General features: G+C 32.6%; 1 protein-coding gene across 1 annotated transcript in view; it reads left to right on the top strand.

The window, feature by feature from the left end:
• LOC143251643 (uncharacterized) overlaps window positions 1–21,915 on the top strand; it is a 206,009-nt gene continuing 184,094 nt past the window's right edge. The window contains exons 1-2 of the mRNA XM_076502905.1: window positions 1–422; window positions 6,609–6,726. Of these exons, the coding sequence (XP_076359020.1) occupies window positions 261–422; window positions 6,609–6,726 (280 nt within the window). The 5' untranslated portion in view covers window positions 1–260. The remainder of the gene's footprint in view (window positions 423–6,608; window positions 6,727–21,915) is intronic.

The following is a 21,915-nucleotide window of genomic DNA, read 5'->3' on the forward strand; positions in this document are numbered from 1 at the left end:
ATCAGACTTTAAACAACTAGCTTTGTAATGTCAAACTTGAATTTAAAAGAGATGGTGTATGTTGTTTGAGAGACAGATTGATGTTACGTATGGTGTAGTAAACATGTTGTATACCGGCATCTCCACATAAAGCAACTTTTAAAAAGAGGAATAGAGTATTTGAGAATGTTGACATCTGTGCACACTATTTCTTCATCTTGTGCATCAGAAATTAAGAGTGTGATAGTTTAAAAATCTACGATCACTTTAGAGTAAGCATCATGTTTCGGTGCATTCCGATATTTGGTGGTTGTAATCGACAGGTCGAATTTATAGACAAAAGGCATTGCAATTTAATAAGTGTTCCCGACGATGTTTTACGTTACGCTCGGACATTAGAGGAACTGGAGTTGGATGCCAATCATTTAAAAGATTTACCCAGGGTAGGTAATCTCTGAAGTCGTAACGCTGTAATTTGTTCATTCTAGTTGAGTTGTTCATATTCATAATTGTGGTAGCCATGACTAGCTGGGCTTGTTTTTATTTTTCCAAAACTTGTCAAACAAGTGAAAATAAAACCCCATACAATAAAACTGAAGCGTGTCACTTAGTTAAGATATGATTATGAGTTATGGCGATTGAATTTAATTGCAGAATTATGTTGTTTTTTTAAATTTGGCTATCAACTGGAAATAATAACCTTACAATAAACCTTGAGCGTGTAAATTGATTAAGACAGGAGTTATGTTCGATTGAACTTAAATGTAAAACATTATATTGTTTAATTTTTAAAGTTATTAAGGTCTAGAAAAGTATCAGTTGTAAGTGTAGGCTTGTACATAGTGTTTTATTTTAGTTTTTATTTAAAGCATAAATATATGACTGTTGCAACTGAAGAAGGTTCTATACTACTTGATATATACTTATATATTTATGCCCTCAACCATCACCCCACATATGTAGATTGTTTCTTAGTAAGCTGTAACATTTACAGTATGTTTGTATCTGTTAAAGTTTCCGTTTATGTATAACAAATTTAATATTCAGTGATCAGTAAGTTGATTATATATATAGCATTATTAAGTTTCCATTTTTAAATACATAAGTGTATATCTTCAAGACTATAAATGATATATTGTAATGTATTGATGTATGGCAATGAACTTTAAAGATGTATTGACATCTTGTAGCATAATTAATTTGAGCTCCAAGTTTTCTTTTGTTTTTTAAACTATGGTTGTTTCCAAATGTTCTCCAATCATTGAGGAAATAAAGAGAAAAAATGTATTATTCATGTATTACATATGTACAATACACCAAGTGAATATTTGCTGTAATAATTTGTACATGGTATATGTTTTATGAAAATCTATTAAAGATACTGTAGTAAGAATACATTCTGTTGTATCTTGGTAGTTCAATATTTATATTTTATGAACTTAACCTTTATATGAAAAATTACTACTTATGACATGTATATTTTAATTCTTGTATAATTACACAAAATTAAAATCTGCATCATGTATTTGTCAATAATGTAAAATTAACTTTGTAGTAAAGTGAGATCAATTATTATCTGTATTTTGTTTTTTTAATTTTTGAGAAGTTCAGAAATTTAACTCAAACTTTTTATTATCACTAATTCAAACTATGTTGTAAGTGCCAATACAAACAATGTAGAGAAATATGTGTTCATTGATTTTGAATTTTTGTATTAAGGTGATTTTGCTGCTTTACATTTACTTTAGTTATATTGGTGTCAAAAAGTATTGAACAATTAACACAAGCATTTCAGCTCATTAGAATAGTTAAAAATATGTTGAAAAATAAATGACAGTCATATGACATTATCAGGCACTATAACACAGTTTAATAAAATTGTTAATACATAGTTGTACTTTCAAAGCTGTGACTCACATGCCAGTTACATGTATATAAAGGTAATGTGTGTATATTTTTGAATATGCATTTCAAAATATGTTATAGGCAATAAATTTTGTATTTCAACAAAAATTAGTTCAGTCTGCATTAGAATTTTTACATCTGTAGAAAGACATAAAAAGATTTGTTTGAGAATATTTCCAGAATTCGAGAATGTGGATAAGTAATAGACAGTATAGAATGTTTAAACAGATTGCAATCTTGCATAACATTTTATATTGAAATTTACACTTTTTCATGAAAGCTATGTTGTCAGCTTACATAGTTTTTAATTGTTTGTAGAATCTATATATGTATCTTTTTCAACAAAGTACTAGTAAAAATACACAGAAGCTCTCAAAAACATTAAGAATAGTTATTTGAAATTATAACCTACATGTATCTTAGTACTTTATATGTGTATGGACCAAAACCAGTTCAAGGCATGTGCAGCTAGTCTGTAAGAAAGTGATCTTTACAGGTACCTTATGATAACCTAATATTGATATAAACAACAAACCTGTATCAGTAATATATCTAAGACTACAAAAGATTTTGATAACAAAATTAGTGCTTGGGTATCTCCTCTCTGGAGTTCAATTTGTTTTACACAGTCTAAACTTAAAATATACTTTTATAAAACAAGTTGTATAGTGAAATATGTGCTCAAGTGAAAAGGATAATATGCAACTTTATTTATGCCTTTAAAAACAGTATAGTCTAATCCAGGTTACATTTTAGATAGAACCTAAGTTATTGTGGATACCAAACAAGTGATAATTGAGAAATTTAAAATTAGTAAATATGGTTACATACTGGCACTTTTATGAAAAAAATTATAAGTTAATAGAATTTTATAAAAATAACCTCATTTGTAAAAATACTTTTGTTGGCTAAAAAGCAGTTTAGATTGTGATACATACATTTAATACAACACTACATTTGCAGTGTAATGTCTGTAAAATTCTTGCATAAATATTTAATGTGTGTAGTTTCTGGAAATATATATTATGGCAAATCTGTATAAATATAATTATATTATGTGTTTTATTTCCATGTAATTACTTCACAGGGTGTGGATGGGTCTTCACAAAAATTGAATTTGAGGTTCCTTAGGTCCATGTAGGGGTAAATATAAATTTTCAGTTTTGCAGTTTTTATGTGTGTGTTTTGTATTTTTTACTACTTTTTCACCTCCTATAGATAGATCTTCATCAAAATCATCATGAAAATTCACTGAGTTCATGGGGTAATACACAAATTTTCAATTTTGTGTTTTGCAGTTTTTGTGAACATTTTTGAATTTTGTTCCACTACCTCATCTCCTCTGGATGGATCTTCACCATATTTGGTATGGAGGTTTATTGGGTCCATGGAAAGACACAAACAAATTTGTTTTTGTATTTTGCAATTTTTATGATCATTTTTGCACTTTCACATCTTTTTACCACTACTTCATCCCCTGTTGATGGATCATCTCCAAATTTAGCATGAAGGTTTGTTGGGTGCATAAGGAAATGCATACAAATGTCCAGTTTTTTAGTGTTTTTGCTATTTTTACCACTACTTTACTTTCTGTTCATGGACCTTCATCAAATTTAGCATGAAGATTTGTTTGCACAGAGATACATGCAAATTTGTGATTTCACATTTTGTGTTTTGCAATCTCTATTGGTGTTTAACAATTACACATGAAGAGAAGCACTTTTTATATCCTGAGATAACCTTGAATTAATCATAAATTCATATAACTTTCATGCAGGGAACACATACTCCAACTTCTACTGGCATTCAGTCATGTGAAAAAGTTAGGATACCCTATGAAAGCCTGTGTATTTTTGTAACATTTTTGGATATATAAATATTTAATCTCAATATTTAAAATACTGAGAGATTATAGGAATATAACTAAACAATTAAAACTGAAGAAAAGACTTTTCAAGATCTTCTGTAAATGTAATTCTACAAAAATGCATATTCTAACTGAGGAAAAAGTTAGGGCACCCCCACATTTATTCCCACTTAAAATGACTCAACTCACACACAGGTGGATCACACCAGGTGCACATGATTAGAAGATCATTACTCAGCATTTTGAATGAGGCTTGCCCTATTTAAACCTCAGACATTTAGTTTGGTGTGCTCCTGACTGTTGAAGTGAGAGTGAGCACCATGGTGAGAGCAAAAGAGCTGTCTGAGGCCTTCAGAAAGAAAATTGTAGCAGCTTATGAGTCTGGTAAGGGATTTAAAAAGATCCCAAAATATTTTGAAATCAGCCATTCCACTGTCTGGAAAATAGTCAACAAGTGGGGGTCTTTCAAAACAACTGCCAACATGCCCAGGTCTGGTTGTCCAAGCAAGTTCACTCTGAGAGCAGACTGCAAGATGCTAAAAGAGGTCTCCAAACACCCTAACATGTCATCATGGGATCTACAGCAGTCTCTGGCTACTGTTGATATGAAAGTGCATGCCTCTACAATTAGAAAGAGACTGCACAAGTTTAACTTGCATGGGAGGTGTGCAAGGAGGAAACCTTTGCTCTCTGAGAGAAACATCAAGGCCAGACTAAAGTTTGCCAGAGAAAATGTAGACAAGAACAAGGACTTCTGGAATAATGTTCTTTGAACAGATGAGTCCAAAATTAAATTATTTGGACCACCAGAACAGAGGACATGTTTGGTGTAAACCAAATACAGCATTCCAGGAAAAGAACCTCATACTAACTGTGAAGCATGGAGGTGGAAGTGTCATGGTTTTGGGCTGCTTTGTTGCAGCAATACCTGGACAGCTCACAATCATAGAATCTACCATGAATTGACTGTGTATTAGAGGGTACTTGAGGATCATGTAAGACCATCTGTAAGAAAATTAAAGCTGAAGCAGAACTGGACCATGCAACATGACAATGACCCAAAACATACCTGTAAATCCACCAAGAACTGGCTGAAAACTAAGAAATTGAGAGTCCTGGAATGGCTGAGTCAAAGCCCAGATCTTAATCCCATTGAGATGCTGTGTGGTAACTTGAAATGGGCTGTACATGCAAGAAACCCCTCAAACATCTCACAGCTGAAAGAATTATACATTGAGGAGTGGGGCAAACTTTTTTCAGACTGATGTCAGAGACTGAAAGATGGCTACAAGAAGCATTTCACTACAGTTATTTCAACCAAAGGGGGTAACACTAGCTATTAGCTATTAGGGGGTAGGGTGTCCTAACTTTTTCCTCAGTTAGAATATACATTTTAGTAGAATTACATTTACAGAAGATTTTGAAAAGTCTTTTCTTCAGTTTTAATTGTTTTGTCATATTCCTATAATCTCTCAGTATTTTAAATATTGAGATTAAATATCTATATATCCAAAAATGTTACAAAAATACACAGGCTTTCATAGGATGTCCTAACTTTTTTACATGACTGTATGACTGTTGGAATTTGAGCACATATCTTTCAAGTTTCAGAAAAATCTTTAAATATTTAAAAAACTTTGGAAATGGTTTTTGTTTTGTTAAAGCATTGGTGCAATTGAGATGTTATAATAATTTTTTTGGCATGAGGCTTTGTAATTTCTGCAAGCTTTTCAGGGGCACTTGATGGTATGAGATCAGATGTGGATCACTACATACATGTATTTAAGTACTAAATTCATATAAGGTTAAATAATATGAATACAACAATAAATATTCCATTGATAGTTTCAAAAAATGTATCATAACAATAAATAAAAGTTTCCATGTTCTATTTCATAAAATTACTAATAACAGCATTGGTGTTAGCTTTTAGGAAAATACAAGTAACTAATAATTTTTATGAAATTGCAGTAGCTAATAAAAACATTGTAGCTTTACTATTAAAATAACCTCAACAGATTCATTGAAATCCACATCTTTTAGTACATTACATTTAGAAAATTGTATATACCTGTATATATATTTTAACTAGTGCTGTTCTTCGTGCATTTTGTGTACATGGAATAATTATTCTTTGTTAAATATATACAATATACATGTGTATGAGTGTACACAACAAAATTGATTACAATACATGGAGTTACTGTTTTGTATCTGATTCCTTTGTAAATAGAGTATCAACAATCATCTCCAGATTGTAGACTACATTGGTCAACAAGTAAAGCATGATATACTAATGTACTGTGGAAAATAAAAAGTATTTGCAAGCTAGTAAGTTTATAATATATGTTTGAAATTTTATTATTTAATAAAACATCTGTGAGTACATTTTACATTGCAAGGAATGCTATTCATGCTTATTAAGTATAAAAAAGATTTGATTAACAAAAAATTTTTAAACAAATTATGCCTTGTAAGAATTTACAATTAGTTTAATTTTACGTATATGGAAGATGTATGTACATACATATAATGTGTTACAACTTTCTAATCTATTTGATAGGTTTGTACTTTTTAAACTTTTTTTGCACAAAATATTGTTAGGTAGTGGGAACACAACTTTTGTACATTTTATAGGTGCAATGTATAACTTAGTCATTTATCAAGATATTTTGTATTTGCTTTAATGAAATCAATATGTAAATTTTACTTCATAGTATGTAATAGGTATGTAATAACATTAGTGATATTATACTCAAAATCATCTGAATGAACCTGTCAAAACTTCTTGCAGATTGTATCAGACACTTTTAATTATTTCATAAATATTAAACAGCTTTTGTTTGTTGCTTTCTAGGGTCTTTTTAGGTTAGTACGATTAAGAAAACTATCCTTAAGTGACAATGAAATTTGTCATTTTCCTCCAGACATTGCTAATTTGGTGAACTTGGTAGAATTGGATGTTAGCAAGAATGGTAAGTTGTTTTGGATTGTGGTCTAATTAACATTTTAGCTGTTCAGTAAAAGGTAAAGTTTTTACATGCATTTGTCTTTATTCACACAGCCTAGTCATATGATCAAACTAGCTTCATTTGTAACATTTCTTGACTAAGCATTAATTTTTAAGATGACCAATTTGAAACTTATCTACAGCACTATTTTTCTTGAAATTTTGATTTTTTTATTTCTGTAAAAAAGAGTAAACACCCAACATTTTTGGACCTGATTTCATGATAAGAGCAAACTCTTATTGTTATTCAAGCAGAGGTTACTGTTCTGAATAAATTCAGAAAAGTGGGAGAGGTTAAAACTCTTTATTTCTGATTAAATGCATCTTAAATCTGTGAAAAACCTAACACAGAAGATTGATATTTCAGTGATTAAAGATGTTTATTTAGTTATATTGAAATGAATTTTCCCCACATACTTACAGTTCATGTTGTCATGCAGTCATGTATCTTGAAAGTAATCTTGCACCAAAGTTTCCCTTGCAACAGATTTTGTCATAAAGCTTTTGTGTCCAAAGCATACCACTTTGTCCTACCTACATTTCATAATTCATCTAACATACAATAGCAGTATTTCACAGTACCTAGTTCAACAATTCATTGCATAGAAATTCATAGGTGTTGTTTTGGCAACTTGAACAGTATACCTTCATTCAGAATAACACAAATACCTGTTTCATTCTGTACCGATCTTTTAGGTATGTGACAGTTAAGTAGGAGATATGACAAGAAGCCATTTTTTGGTGAATCCATCTTGTTTCTCTCTTTTCCAGATGGGGATCCTTATTATGCTTCATACTGTTGCCTGGGGTACATAAGTGTTGGACACATTACCAAAACACATTACTTTGGCTTTTACCTGATAAAATATTAGCATAATTATCCAGAACATTTTTTTAAAGTGTAATGGGCAGTAACTCATTATTCATTATTTTTCAAATAGGTATTTGTATTCTGTATATAAAACATGTACTGTGTACATTGTATATATATATATATATATATATATACACATTCATACATATACAGAACTTAACAACAAGTACTGAACTCAATGTGAAGTATACTTGACTGTTGTACTTAAAGTATAGTATGAGTGTTAAATTTAGTTGTTTTTATAAGGAATAATTTATTGCAAGTTTGATTATGTCACTGTATATGAATCATATGTATTTCAGTCGTTGTGAATTGGCTCTTTTTGTATTATTGCCCCATTTTACTGGAACCTTTTAGAGTATTATTACATCATAATATCTAAAAATATTTAGAATGTTCTGGGTCTCAGACTGGCAATTTATAAATATGTATCAAAAAACAAAATATAGCTCAAGACAAAGAAACAAAATCAGTGGGAGATAAAGTCAAATAGGTTTAGACTGTGTTTGTAAGTTTAGTCATAAAGAGATTACAGTGGTGCATTTTCTCAAAGTGAAATTATTGCAGATTGTATTGTAACAACAAAGTAAAGAATAATAAGTTGTCTTGTAAACTGTGTTCTAAAGTAACTGAACAAATCTTTGTGGACTTCTGATGAAAAGAGACAATTATTTAAAGCTCTGGATACAATTTTGGTAATTAACTGTGCAATAAACATTTGTACATACATTTGACTTATTTTAATATATTATTTTCAAACAACTAGACTGTGCACTGTTTATTTATTGTTGAAATTTGTCACCAACAAGTTACAGACACCTACTGTTAAGAATGTGGCTCATATATATATGTATATATAAGCTATAAAAGTCCACATGCTAAACATGTAGAAATGAACGTTTTTAGCTGTTGAAAGCCTCATTGGACAAATGAAGACAGAATTTCATGTTTCTGTATAAACTGTATGATAATATTTAAGAAGGTCATGACAATAGTACTGAAGTGGTTGAGTTAGAAAGCCTAAACCTTAAAAAGTTGTTAAGTAATTCAAGGTATTTTCTTTATGTGATACACAACAATTCAGTAGAGATCTTGTGAGGGACCTAGCTGAACGTAGAGGCATGAATACTACTTCTAGAACAGTAAGACACATTGGTCTCAATGAATATGACCAATTATTTAAAAAGCATTGTGTAGGAGAGATAAACAAACCAAAACATTGAATTAGCCATCAGAATATGAACAATGATATTAGAAAAGCTTAAGGAAGGTACTGTTCAATAGTAATTTGTTCAATGTCAGAGAAGAGAATAGTATCATGTTCAATGTAAAATATCTATAATGAAGCAATCTGGGGAGATCAGTACAAATGTGGGTTGCATCTTAGCCAAAGGTGTTAGAGGTCTGCACAGAGCTAATGATATAAGTACAGTCACATTCTTATCCATGATATTATTTCAACAGAAACAATAGCTGATTGATGGAAATTCATTTCCAAGCAGTACAGTGATCTCAGGTATGTAGAAAATGGAAAATAACATCTAGTTGAAAAATAGTGTGATGGAACACTCACAAACATGACTGTCACAAAGTTCTGACATGAACATTATTAAGGGTTCATATGGAAACTGAGAAGTTCATATGGCAACCAAACAACTTAATGAAATTGTGGGAATATTTCACAGTTATACATTGCTAAGCTTGTTCAAGCTTTAAAAAAAAGGACACTGCTCTGTTTAAAACAAGTAGAAAAGAAAAGTGCATTGTAGAACTTATCTGCTTTTCTTTATTTAGAAACAAATTTAACAAGCTAGCCCTTTGTGGCTCTGCTCTATGGCAGACCATTCTTTCAGATACCCCAATTAACTTTCAAGCCAGTTTAACCAGTCACCCATTTATCTTGTGAAAAATGCATCAGGCCTACTTTATGTTGTACAAAGAAATTTTAAACACCCACTAGTAATTTATCCTTTATATTTGTAAATGTTTCATAGCTCAAATTAACATATGAAAATATATAGCTACTTTTCAGATTACTTGGCCATTTTCTTTATATTCCATCTAATTTTACAGTTCATTCAAAAACTCAATTCAGATAACTCATCTACTCATTTATCCTTATGTAAAACTATCCAGACTTTATTCAATACATAAATTAATCCAGCACCTACACTATTTGTAGTTTCTCCATCTTGCCACTAATCTGTTAAAACCCTGTTATTATTGTATATTAATGTAGTCTACTAACTTTCAAATTTCCATCTAGTCTTTTAACTATTTTTATTTTACTTGTTCAGTTAACCAACTTAACATTTACATCTGTTTTTTAAAGTTATGGTAATATCTTTGTGTGTCTTTTTCCTCTGCTTACAGGCTTATTTTCTGTGGTATATTCTGGAGAGATCTACAAGTAGAGACGTCTGTTAACCTTTACCAAAACAAAGGAATATATAAAACTTACTTTTAATGCGTTAACGTGTATATTCGTTGATGTCAGAGAAAACCAAAAACCTTAGTTTATTGATAGGATTTATAGACTGTGGCCAAATGATGGAAAAGTAATAATGAAAATATATATTATTTATTCACAACAGTTTTTTGAGTAAAATTATTACAGTGAAATTTGATTGAAAGGATCTTTACTTAGAACGAACACATTTTACTTTCAGAAATCGTTACTGAAACGCTGCAAGATTTGAGTAGAAACTTAAGTTTTATTTAATGTATACAGCTATATGTGATGCATTTTTATGTTTCAAATGTATATTTGACTCTACTCATGTTGGATGAAAGATATCTGGGTTGTAATGTAAACCAGCGTTTCACTTCTCGTGGTAATGGGAAAAAGACAGGCACAGTGACAAATATTGTCTGATCGGTGGAACAAGTAATAGCTTGCGAAAAAAGCAATAATGTATTCGTATCAAAATTGTTTGTGACTTTTTTTCAGTATTTTTAAAAGGTATGCGGTATGATTAAGGTTACCATGCGAATTTCTGTTCAGACTGAAACTGTTTTTTTTTATTAGTGGCTTATATTCAAAATAATTCCATGGTACTGAAGTTAGCAGTAACACTCAAAGTCAACAAACAGGTTTAAACATAACCTGTTTTTTCACACCCGTTGCTCGGACAATGCCCGTTAAAAGGCAGCTATTTCCTCCCTTAACCCCCCTCGGAAAGAGGAACGGAATGTATAGAACGCACGTGACGTTGAAAAGTACAACCAACAGTAACTACGTTGTACAATGCACATAGAGTTTATGTCTGGTTTCATAGTTTCAACGGATTTTTAATCGTTTTCTTTTTATTTTAATATTAGCCAAGAACACTAATATAAAAGGAGTTAACATTGAGGCGAAAAAACTAAGATGGTATTTCCGATGCAAGATTGCTTCGTGTCTAGTTTTGTAATTTACTGTATGTTAAATTCTGCAGTTATCAGTACTGTTTAGCTAACCATTAGAGCATATTATATAAATATATATTTATTTCGTTGAATTCTGGAATTTTATATCTAGTGATTCTTCTTGCAGGTCTTTTTCTTTTTATAGGTATAAATAATGATGGGTCATTTCACTAATGTGACACTAACCATATTAACTTCAATCAGTAGTATCTTTATCTGAAAATACAGATCATGTGATTTCCCTGCCAGATTAGTACTGATTAAGAAAAGTCACACCATAATATAATATTTCTTTATGAAATTATTGCGGCTTAATAATGCAACATCTTAAGATAAAGGCGTTTGTATATATATATAAAAAAAAGCATGTTGACTGCGTTTAGTAAATAATATGTTAGGCTTGATTGCAAAACAAAATACATGTATTATACTTTTTCTCTATTATTTGTTACAATAGAAGGCATGATTTTGTATTATCTCTTCATTCACAAATTATATTAAAGAGGCCAACTTCGCGGGCTCGTGAAACATGTCTTCGTTATGCAACTCAACATGGCCAATTTTCACACCAGAAAAATAGAAAACTGTCTGTGACACTGCATGGGACTTACAAGAAGATATATTTGTATCAGATCTAATATAAGTTGGTTAAAATGCACATCAGTAGTATCCCCCGCTAAATTCAGGGGTTCGATTCCCTTCGGTGAACTCAGCAGATAGCCCGATGTGGCTTTGCTATAAGAAAACACACATATCAGTAGTTCATGGAAAGCTCAAATTGTACTTACCTCATTGAAAAATTGATCAAAAGAAAAAAATTCCAACATTATCTCTGTCTGTTTGGGACCTGCAAAAAAAGTATCTTTGTACCATATTCCATTCCTCCGCTGTAACAGCGGTAACTCTTCGAACTTATAACGCTAAGATCAGGAGTTTGCTTCCCCTTGGTGAACACAGCAGATAGTTCGATGTGGCTTTGCTGTAAGAAAAACACACACCAAATCCCATGCAAATTGAACGAAATACGGCGTAGCAATCGTCAAAAGCCCAAAACTGTTTTTTGTACCATATCCCTCTATAATTACTAAAAATGGGTAAGTCCAACATTTTTATTTGCCAATGTGTATTATCTATATAAAAGTATATTTGTACAAAATTCCATGTAATTTTGTCAACATATGGCTGAGTAATTTACCAAAAAATCACTAAATTGTTTTTTGTAAACTCTGACTCCACTGAAAGATTCAGAATGAGTAATATGATACTACATGGAGGTGTGATATTTTGTGAGAGCTCCATTTATATGGGTTACATGGCCATTTGCCCACTTTTATTAAAATTTGTTTAATGGAGAGGCGATTCCAAGTTTGTGTGGGTTCGACAGTTTCTCGTTCTTTTTTACAGGAACTTGGAGTCCCTCAGGGCTGTTTTTAGAGTGCCACACTTTTCAGTATAAAGATTAATGCCATCACCGAATAACTCTATATCACTGTCACAAACAGGCTCTATGTTGACGACTTTCATATCTCATGTCAGTTGTCGAACGTGAAGTATACTGAGCAGCAGCTACAGACTCCCCTCAATTGTTTACTGAAGTGGACAACAGCAAATGGTTTTAACTTTTCTCTCCCTAAAACTGTTTGCGTGCACTTTAGCTGCCAATTGCATATTCACCCTGATCCTGAACTTCATATCAATGAACTTGTGCTACCTGTGGTCCCTGTGACAATGTTCTTGTGGTTTACCTTTAACCGTGTGCTGACTTTTCTACCACACATTAAGCAGCTTCAAGTCAAATATACAAGAGCAGTGAATATCCTCAGTGTTCTCTCTTCCACCACTTGGGGAGCAGGTCGATGTTCTGTGCTAAAGATATATTGTGCTTTTATTCAATGAAAACTAGACTATGGGCCACTGGTGTGTGGCTCTGTCAGGACCTTGGCTTTGAAGATGCATTCATCATCTGGGACTTTGGCTCTGCACCAGAGCTTTCTGCACTTCCCCAGTTCAGAGCTTTTACACAATGTCATGAACCTCACTACACCTTTGCCATTTGCACCTGTCTTTACTGTATGCTTCAAAACTTTGATCCTTACTGCAGCATTCCGCCTGCTTTTTCTGAACAGACGATCTGCCATTGCTTCTCTTGGCTTTTGTATCTAGGCACAGTTGGATGAATTAGGTCTGGCCTTGGATAACATTGCTGTATCAACTGGTTAGCCCATCCCACCATGACTTATTACAATCCCCAAATGTGATCTTTCATTAAATGATCTGAAAAAAAAAGTAGATACTCCTCAATGGAAGTGCTGTCCGTTATTTGTTGAACATCTTTCGAACCATCCTTCAATTTCTAGTTATATGGATGGTTCGTAATCAGGTGACTCTGTGGGTTCTGCCATGGTTTGTTGTGGTTTGGTGATTGCACGCAAAATTCCCTCTACAGTTTTTATGTTCACTGCTGAACTGTATGCATTTCTCTTGCCCTGGAACACTTAGCAGTTAAGCAGTATTGAAATTGCACTATTTATACTGACTCGCTTTGTTCTCTACTGTCCCTGGAATCGCTTCACGTTGGTTCACACCCTGTTCTCTCCGATATTCAAAACCAACTGGCCCACTTCTCCTTAACATCTACTTCTATCCAGTTTTTCTAGATACCAGGGCCACGTTGGTGTTCTTGAAAACGGGCTCGCCGACACCCTAGCTAAATCTGTCTGCTCTGGCACTATTACTGCTGTGTTTCTTCCATACATGGTCTATGGTCCTGTATTCAAGGCTCGGCCCCGTTCTAGTTTGCAGTCAACTTGGAGTGAGCAACGTGAAAATAAGCGTTACCAAATATAACCCTCTATTGGACTTTGGCCGTCTTGCTTCCTTAAGGATCGGAAAGAGGAAGTTGTTCTAACTAGACTACGCATTGGTCACAGTTTTTAACTCGTTTTTTTTCTTTTATCTGGGACTGATGCACCAGTGTGTTGGCTATGTAACACTCAGGTCACAATAAGCCGCATTTTACTGTCTTGCTGTCGTTACGACTCTCAACGACGGCACCATTTTAAACATGTTTCGTCTCAAAGTTTATCCGTGACGTTAGACAATGTCATTGGCGATGGTGACACTGTCCACCTTACAAATGTTTTTAGTTTTTTAAAGGCATTAATCTTTTTAATGCTATTTAAGTTTTTAATTCTCTTTTAAGAATTAAAGTACATCTAGTTCGAATTGAAATTAAAAAATGCCCGTAACGTCAAATAACTGAAAACGAGAACTGGAAGGCCAACTTCAGGTGATTAACGCTGATTTTTGAACTTACTCGTTAGTCATTCTGGCGAGTTATGATAATTACAGTTATGCTACAGAAAGTCATGAACAACTTGTATTACTGTAGTTTTTCTCTTACTGCTGTAGACTAGATATAAGAATTGGATTTAATGCTATTTATGTTTTTAATTCAAAAAGTAAACTTTGTTTTACCTTAATTTCTTTTTATGAATTTTAATAATTTTATTTTAACTTTTTACTGGGTGTTTGGCGCAGATAGGCTAGCTGCTTTGCGCCATAAAATACCAAACCAATCAACCAATAAACAGGATAAAGCGAACTTGAGCCAGAGATGTATTTGATGGTTAGCTGAAAGGGACCTGCCCCATACCTTTTTTTTTCAGCTGACTATGCATTTAGACTTAACTCCGCCCCTAACTTGAGCATGTAGAAAAATATAAAATTGTATTACAATTTTACTGGTGTGTAAAAAGATCTCGTACAGTTGCGTGATTTCTTTCCGTCACAGATATCAATGAGAAGATGTACTCTCAAAACTTTCAAACTTACTTTATTCTATGACGTCATTTTCAGTGTTGTACTGATGTTAAATGAAGCAAAAACGTTCAAATAAACGAATGACCGTTGGAGATATAGTGTAAATTTTGTGTTAAAAATGAAGTGCACGGAAATATAATAAATTCGTACATCATCATCATCATACTATAATGTAGCGCTTGGTTGTATGTATAATACTGGTAAAACCATTTTAATACGCGATGTGCAACCCCCAACTTCGCGAAATTTTTATCATGCTTACATATAGATTTGCAATAGGGGGTTACGATTAAACAGCCTGTTGCTTTAAGGTATTCAGGTTAAACCACAAAATAGGTAGCTTTGATGTAATTGTATAAAATTATACCGGTTTGAAATAAAACCAAAAAACATAGTTAACGCCCGTCTTTGGAACGATCAACAACCTTGGACAAGCAAGATAAAGCATTATTGTTTCCTCATCGTGTTAATAATCATCAAATTAGAATGGCAGCAGTCATGTGACGTGTACTTATTCATATTAGCATGTTGAATAATTCCAAAAAATTATCAGTTCTCACTATTAAACTTTTCTCTTTCTCTTTTTTTCTGATTTGTTTATTATTTTTACTATAGTTAAAAGAAGCGCGTACATTGTTGGTTATAAAGTAATAATATTCCCAGTATTGTATAACTGAAAGTTAAGAATTATTATCAACCATATGTCCACTACACAATATTTACTGTGTCCAAGGCAGAAGATAATGTGTCCATTATTTCTTACCAGGGCTCCGCAGGCGGGTTTGGATATGACAGACATCTTAGTAGTCGAGACGCGATTTATATTATCAAATTAAGTGGCCAATAATTGTTATGATCTGAACTAGACTGAATTTGTTAAGTGTAATATTTATCAATTTTATTTAATTTACAAATGTTAACTGTTACATATCGTGTTATTGTATTCGTAACAAAATAATTACAAGTGAAAATTTGTTTAGAACCTAATGTTTATTCTAAATCAGTGAACTCTTTGACTTTGTAACTACATAACTTGGCCATATTTTGTCTTAAGAACATCATCAAGTAAAACACATTTGTTTAATTATAACGATTGAGACATTCAAATACGAGCTATAAGTCATCCTGTTTTACCATAACAGCATTTTAGTTGAAATCGTTTATAGAATCCGCTGGTATTAACACATAACTTCCAAAAAGAAAAAAAAGCCAGGGACGAGAAAGGTACTTCTAAGAAAAGCGAAGCAGTTTAAAAGAATTGTCAAGTTTACCAGATGTCACACACTTTTGTAGAGCGAACTTTACATTTGTATTTTGTGCTTCGACTGTTATTGTTCTTGCCTCAATGGTTTGAACAAACTGCCTTGTAATTATATTTCGTTGTTCTGTGCCTTGATTTCATTTATGAGGGATTCCAACTATCAATCCGTTAACTATGTAACGCAAGTAAATATTGGGTGTAATGATATTACGCTGTTTAAAGAGGTAGAAGTGATAGAAATAGATAAATATAAGTAAAAGTAGTACATGAAAAACCTGTAAGTACAAGCTTTGTGTACAACACTCTAGTGTATAAGGATAAAGTACACAGTTTAAGCTGATATATTGAAACCGTGACATCATAACATGTACATTTTTATTTCAATGGCAGAAAATGATTAACAATTAACTGGAGTACTCCTCTCCTGGATGTAAGTTATGTGAATTCGTCATTAACGAAAGGTTATCTTAGGATATGAAAAGTTGCTTTCTTCATATGTAATTTTAAAAATGAAAAAAAAAAACGCCCATAAAAACTACAAAACAAAACATGTGAAACCACAAGTTCAAATGTATTTCCGCATAAACTCAGATAACCTTGATGCCAAATTTGGAGAAGGTCCATTGACAGTTGGGAGAAGTAGTGATAGAAAAGGGGCATATAAACCACAAAATGCAAAATTGAAAATTTGTTTGTATCTCTCCTTGGATTCATACCAGTTTTGGTGAAGATCCACCCACACCCTGCGAAACAGTTACCTGGACGTAACAATACATAGCACCATTATATTCATATATACACTGCTAGCCAAAATCTTAAGGCCAATGAACATAAAGAAAAAGTATGCATTTTGCGTTGTTATACTCAACCACTTAATTGAGTAGAGCTTCGAAAGATAAAAATAAGAAAAGGGGAAATAAAAATTAAAAACTTTTTAGCATTAAATAGTTCAAACACTATGAAATTAGCCTAAATACTAGCTAGTCAAAATGTTAAGACCATATCAAAAAGAAGTCTTAAACAGGGTAGGAAATGCCCAACAAGAGGTCTCAGTAGTGAGTTGCATGGCTGTCATTGCGAATAACTGCAAACATTCGCTTTGGCATGGTCGATATAAGCGTTTGCAGAAGGCTGGCTGGAATGTTATTCCAAGTGATAAAGATGGCTTCACGAAGATCATGCACTGTTTGGAATTGACGTCCATTTCTATAGACTTCCCTTGTCATCTACCCCCAAAATTTTCAATGGGGTTCATTTTGGGCAAACACACTCGATGGTCCAAAAGAATCATGTTATTCGCCATGAAAAGGTCCTTTGTCTTGTGGGCATTGTGGATTGCAGCATTGTCCTGCTGAAAGATCCAGTCATTTCCACACAAGCGAGGGCCTTCAGTCATAAAGGATACTCTCTCCAACATTCCAGTGTAGCCAGCTGCTGTTTGACGCCCCTGTATAACCTGAAGCTCCAATGTTCCATGGAAGGAGAAAACACCCCAAATCATGATGGAACCTCTTCCACTGTGTTGTGTAGAAAATGTCTCCGGTGGGATATCCTTATCGTGCCAGTAACGTTGGAAGCCATCAGGACCATCCAGGTTAAATTTTTTCTCATCAGAGAACAAAACCTTCGTCCACATTTCTACGTCTCATGTTTGGTGCTTCTCGGCAAAGTTTAAGCAAGCTGTTTCGTGGTGTGGAAAGAGGTGTGGCCTTTGAAGACGTTTACGGCTTTTAAAGCCTTTCTCTCGTAGATGCCGTCTTATTGTTCTTGAGCTGCATTCTGCGTCCGTAACGGCCTTAATCTGATTTGACGATCGGCTGGTGTCTTGCCGGACAACCCTTCGAATCCTCCTGTTCAACGCCGGCGAAATGTTCTTGGGCCGACCACTTGAAATTCTCGTTCCATATCCCTTAGGATCTTTTAAGAATTTTGCAACAGCAGTTTTGCTACGCCCAATCTCACCAACGATGGCACGTTGAAAGAAAGAGACCTTGCTTTTGCAGCTCGATAATTCAGACGCATTCAACCTCTGTCAACCTTTAAGCCTTTGCCATGTTTTTGCCCAATGTAACACAGGAGGTGTCAGTGGGAGATGTTGTGACAACGCTAATGCTTGAACACAAATGACTAAATTTCGTTCCGTGTTTACCGATTAACGCTTCGTTTCAGTATGGTCTTAAACTTTTGACCAGCTAGTATTTAGGCTAATTTCATAGTGTTCACACTTTCCCTATTAAATGCTAAAATAGTTTTTTTTTTATTTTCCCTTTTCTTATTTTCATCTTTCGAAGTTTAACAACGCAAATGCTAATTTTTCTTTATGTTCATTGGCCTTAAGATTTTGGTTAGCAGTGTATTGGTCAGTAATACGACCATAAGTGAAGATTACTGATTCACATAATATTTTCAATTCTTGTCTATGAACGGATTATAAAGAGGACGAAAATGTGTATAAGTAAGAAAAGTAACACGGTATTATTTTATTTGAAATCGCACAATGTTAAAAAGTTTCTGTTGAGTCTATTATGCGTCCTTTTGAAGTGTTCTGTATTCTGTGAGAAACAGTGAAGTATTAAGTAAGCTAATCATTGTTTTGATTATCTTTCTGTTTTTGTATACTTATAGCATGTTTGCGTAAAACATTCGAGTGTTGAATTTCAGGAACCGGACTAAGGTCGTTTATCTTTAGCGTACATTTCTCGTAACTCATTTAAGTCGATGTTAATCGACAAAACAATATAATCTGTGGCTCTTAGTTTATATGTACACATATATTACAAACACTAGTCTCATTAATATCTAGTATTGAAACAGTCATCACATTAACTGATTTTGTATGATCTGAATTGGATAAACTGGTAAAAGAATATGTAGTTATTGTTACGTGTGTGAGAAGATAATTTCTGTTGATTTATAATGTACAAATATGCACATACACATAACAGGATGTGCAAGGCAGTTGAAAATTCCTCGTCTTATTATATATAATACGTGCAAGTGCTGAACTCTCAAGAGTTTGTAACATATGTATTTGTATAAATAAACAAGAAAATGTTTTTATTCCGTTGAAAACTGCACGAAGTTCATATCCGGCAGAATGTAATAAAATGCGAAATTTTAGTGTTCCCAATAATTCCTCATACCCCGATAGATATGGTATAATCTGTTATGTAATATTGAAAGTTAATGCTTATATCTGTTTTGTTTGATATGGAAAGATAAAACGTTGAACACTTGCATAATACCCGGATATATAAAGTTCAGATTTTTTTTTGACATATCACAGAAACCTGTAACTTTGACATCAATATTATAAAAGATCAGTATCGACAAATATATATGTAAACTCTGTTATTAAATAAATTAAGTTTATTATGTAAATTAATTATGACGACGCGTAAACCATCAGCATTCGAAATATATAACTTTAGCAGTCAACACCATATATATAGTTTTCTTGAACTGGTGTTGAAATACTTGAATAACAGGTAACACAGATCAGTGACATCTTCTATAACTATGAAACGCATGAACTCTAGTGTGATTATATAAATGGATATTTTCTCGTTGTTTCAGTTTTCTTTCCTTGAGAGAATAGACTATAAGAACATGCTTGCGGTGAACAGATATAAAATTAGCCAATATAGATTATTGAGAACAGTATTTAGAATGAGATATTATTAGCTTCATATAACATTTCAAAATCGTAATTAACAACACAATAAACAAATTTCATTCTTATGATCTGTATATTTGTGTGTGGAAAAATAATAGTTGATCATTTAAGGCCTAACATCTCTTTTATATTTCACTCAATGAATTTTTTAGCTTTTACCATTTTTTGACTAGCATCTCTGACCGTGAGAGTTTAGATAGTGTACGAATAGGAAGTCTTGTATTGGCTATAAATTCTACAGAAACACATTTTGTACGTTTACATTTTTTATTTATACGCATATATATAGTGTCAAATCTTTGATATCCTGTGGTAAAGTGTTAAGACGAAAGTTATAACGTTTTCAGATATGTCTTAAAGATGTGTGATAATATGAACTGACTGTTGTATATATATGAATAATAAGGCGACGTTCAGATAAATGTCTATAATTTTCTTAGGGTGATTCCATTCATTATTGATTCCTTTAAGTAATATATTGTATTTTTTTTACGAGTTGAATACATTAGCACTTTTAAAATACTCATCTTTAAGATCATGGTTCTTTTATCGTTTTCGGGTTACTGCAAACAACATTTAAATATTCTTCCCCCTATTGGACAGTACTAAGTCTACGGACTTGAAATACTAAAATCCAAGGTTCGATTTCTTGCAATGAACACAGCAGATAGCTGAATGTGGCTTTGCTGTAAAATAAATTTAAGCTATTACTTGTTTACTGAACTTCACAACTCTGAGCGCCACTTCTGAAGTAAAGTAGATGAAGAAATGACTATATTACCAACTTAAAAGCCAACAGATTTATAGTTTAGTCATGTACCAAGCTACAACGAAAATAGTTACAGTGTCAAATATTTTGGAAGCACTCGATGGTCCCTTTTCTAAATAAACAGGTCAGAGATGTGACAGTCGCTACATCAAATATAGTGTCCTTATACAAACATCGAATTGCAAATAATAGCATTTCATGTAATAAACATAGTTGTTGCTGTTTAAGTTTGCATACAATACATGTTCTTGACAGGATTAGCCGAAACTGTTTTTGTGGTACGTTTGTCGGTTGTCTAAATGAAACTAGTAATAAGCAGTATTACATTTAAATGTATATATTGTAACCACATCATGTTTTTATAAAATAATAGTATTGTGTTCTATAAACTGATTAGGTTAACATATGAACTTTGGAAATTAAGAGTAAAAACATTTAGTTATTACATTGTACCAGACGATAAAATGTCATATGTGGAACTGTATTATAAAACCAGGGTAATTGTGAACTGTAATTGTGTGATTTTAATCTATCACAATTTTCCGCAAGGTTAGAATGTATAAAACTGTAAAAGATTTTTTATTTTTATTTGGAAACGGTTTACCATGTAAAGTGGTAGCCTGGAAACATTACTTGATGTCATTTTACAATCCGAAATATATTTTGAAAATGTAGCGAAGTGTCACTCATGCATAGCGCTTCGCAGTATCGTTGTATAGTCAATATATATAATTTTTAGTGGTAAAATATCTGTTATTATTTTTTAACGTAATAGCCATATACAAAATATTGAGGCAAGCTATAGCATTTATAGTTCCACTGTAAAAATATTTATTTTTTCTGTGGCACAGTTCGATACATAAAATTAACATATATAATTAAACTTTTAGTTAGTAAGTAGTAAGCTGATGAGCAGTATATATGAAAAAGTAGTTTATGATCTGCTGCTGTCCCTAACCTTCAACTATAGGTGTTTTTCTCAGTGTGTTAGATTATTTGATATAAAGGAGTGATTATTGTATTAATACGGTTTGAGTCATTTCTGGTTGAACAATTGATCATACTCCCTGCGTTTTTGTTGAAACAGAATATCATCATCGCTTTTTGAGTGCTGTAATCCAGTTGTAACTTTTAGAATGTATTTTCTGTTCTTTTGTATTTGGTGTAATTCTTATTATATTATGTCATAAGACAATGTTAAATGTTATTTCGTCACTGTCTTGTAGTGCTTTCTTTACTACCCGTTTGATTTTCTTTGTCTAGTTTTGGTGTGTATGTTTATGTCTATAATTCAAATTTCGAGCTTGCTTTTTGGCTCTTTGGAAGGTTTTTACTAAACTGAAA

The sequence above is a fragment of the Tachypleus tridentatus genome, chromosome 6, assembly GCF_004210375.1.
Source record: "Tachypleus tridentatus isolate NWPU-2018 chromosome 6, ASM421037v1, whole genome shotgun sequence".
NCBI lineage: Eukaryota > Metazoa > Arthropoda > Merostomata > Xiphosura > Limulidae > Tachypleus > Tachypleus tridentatus.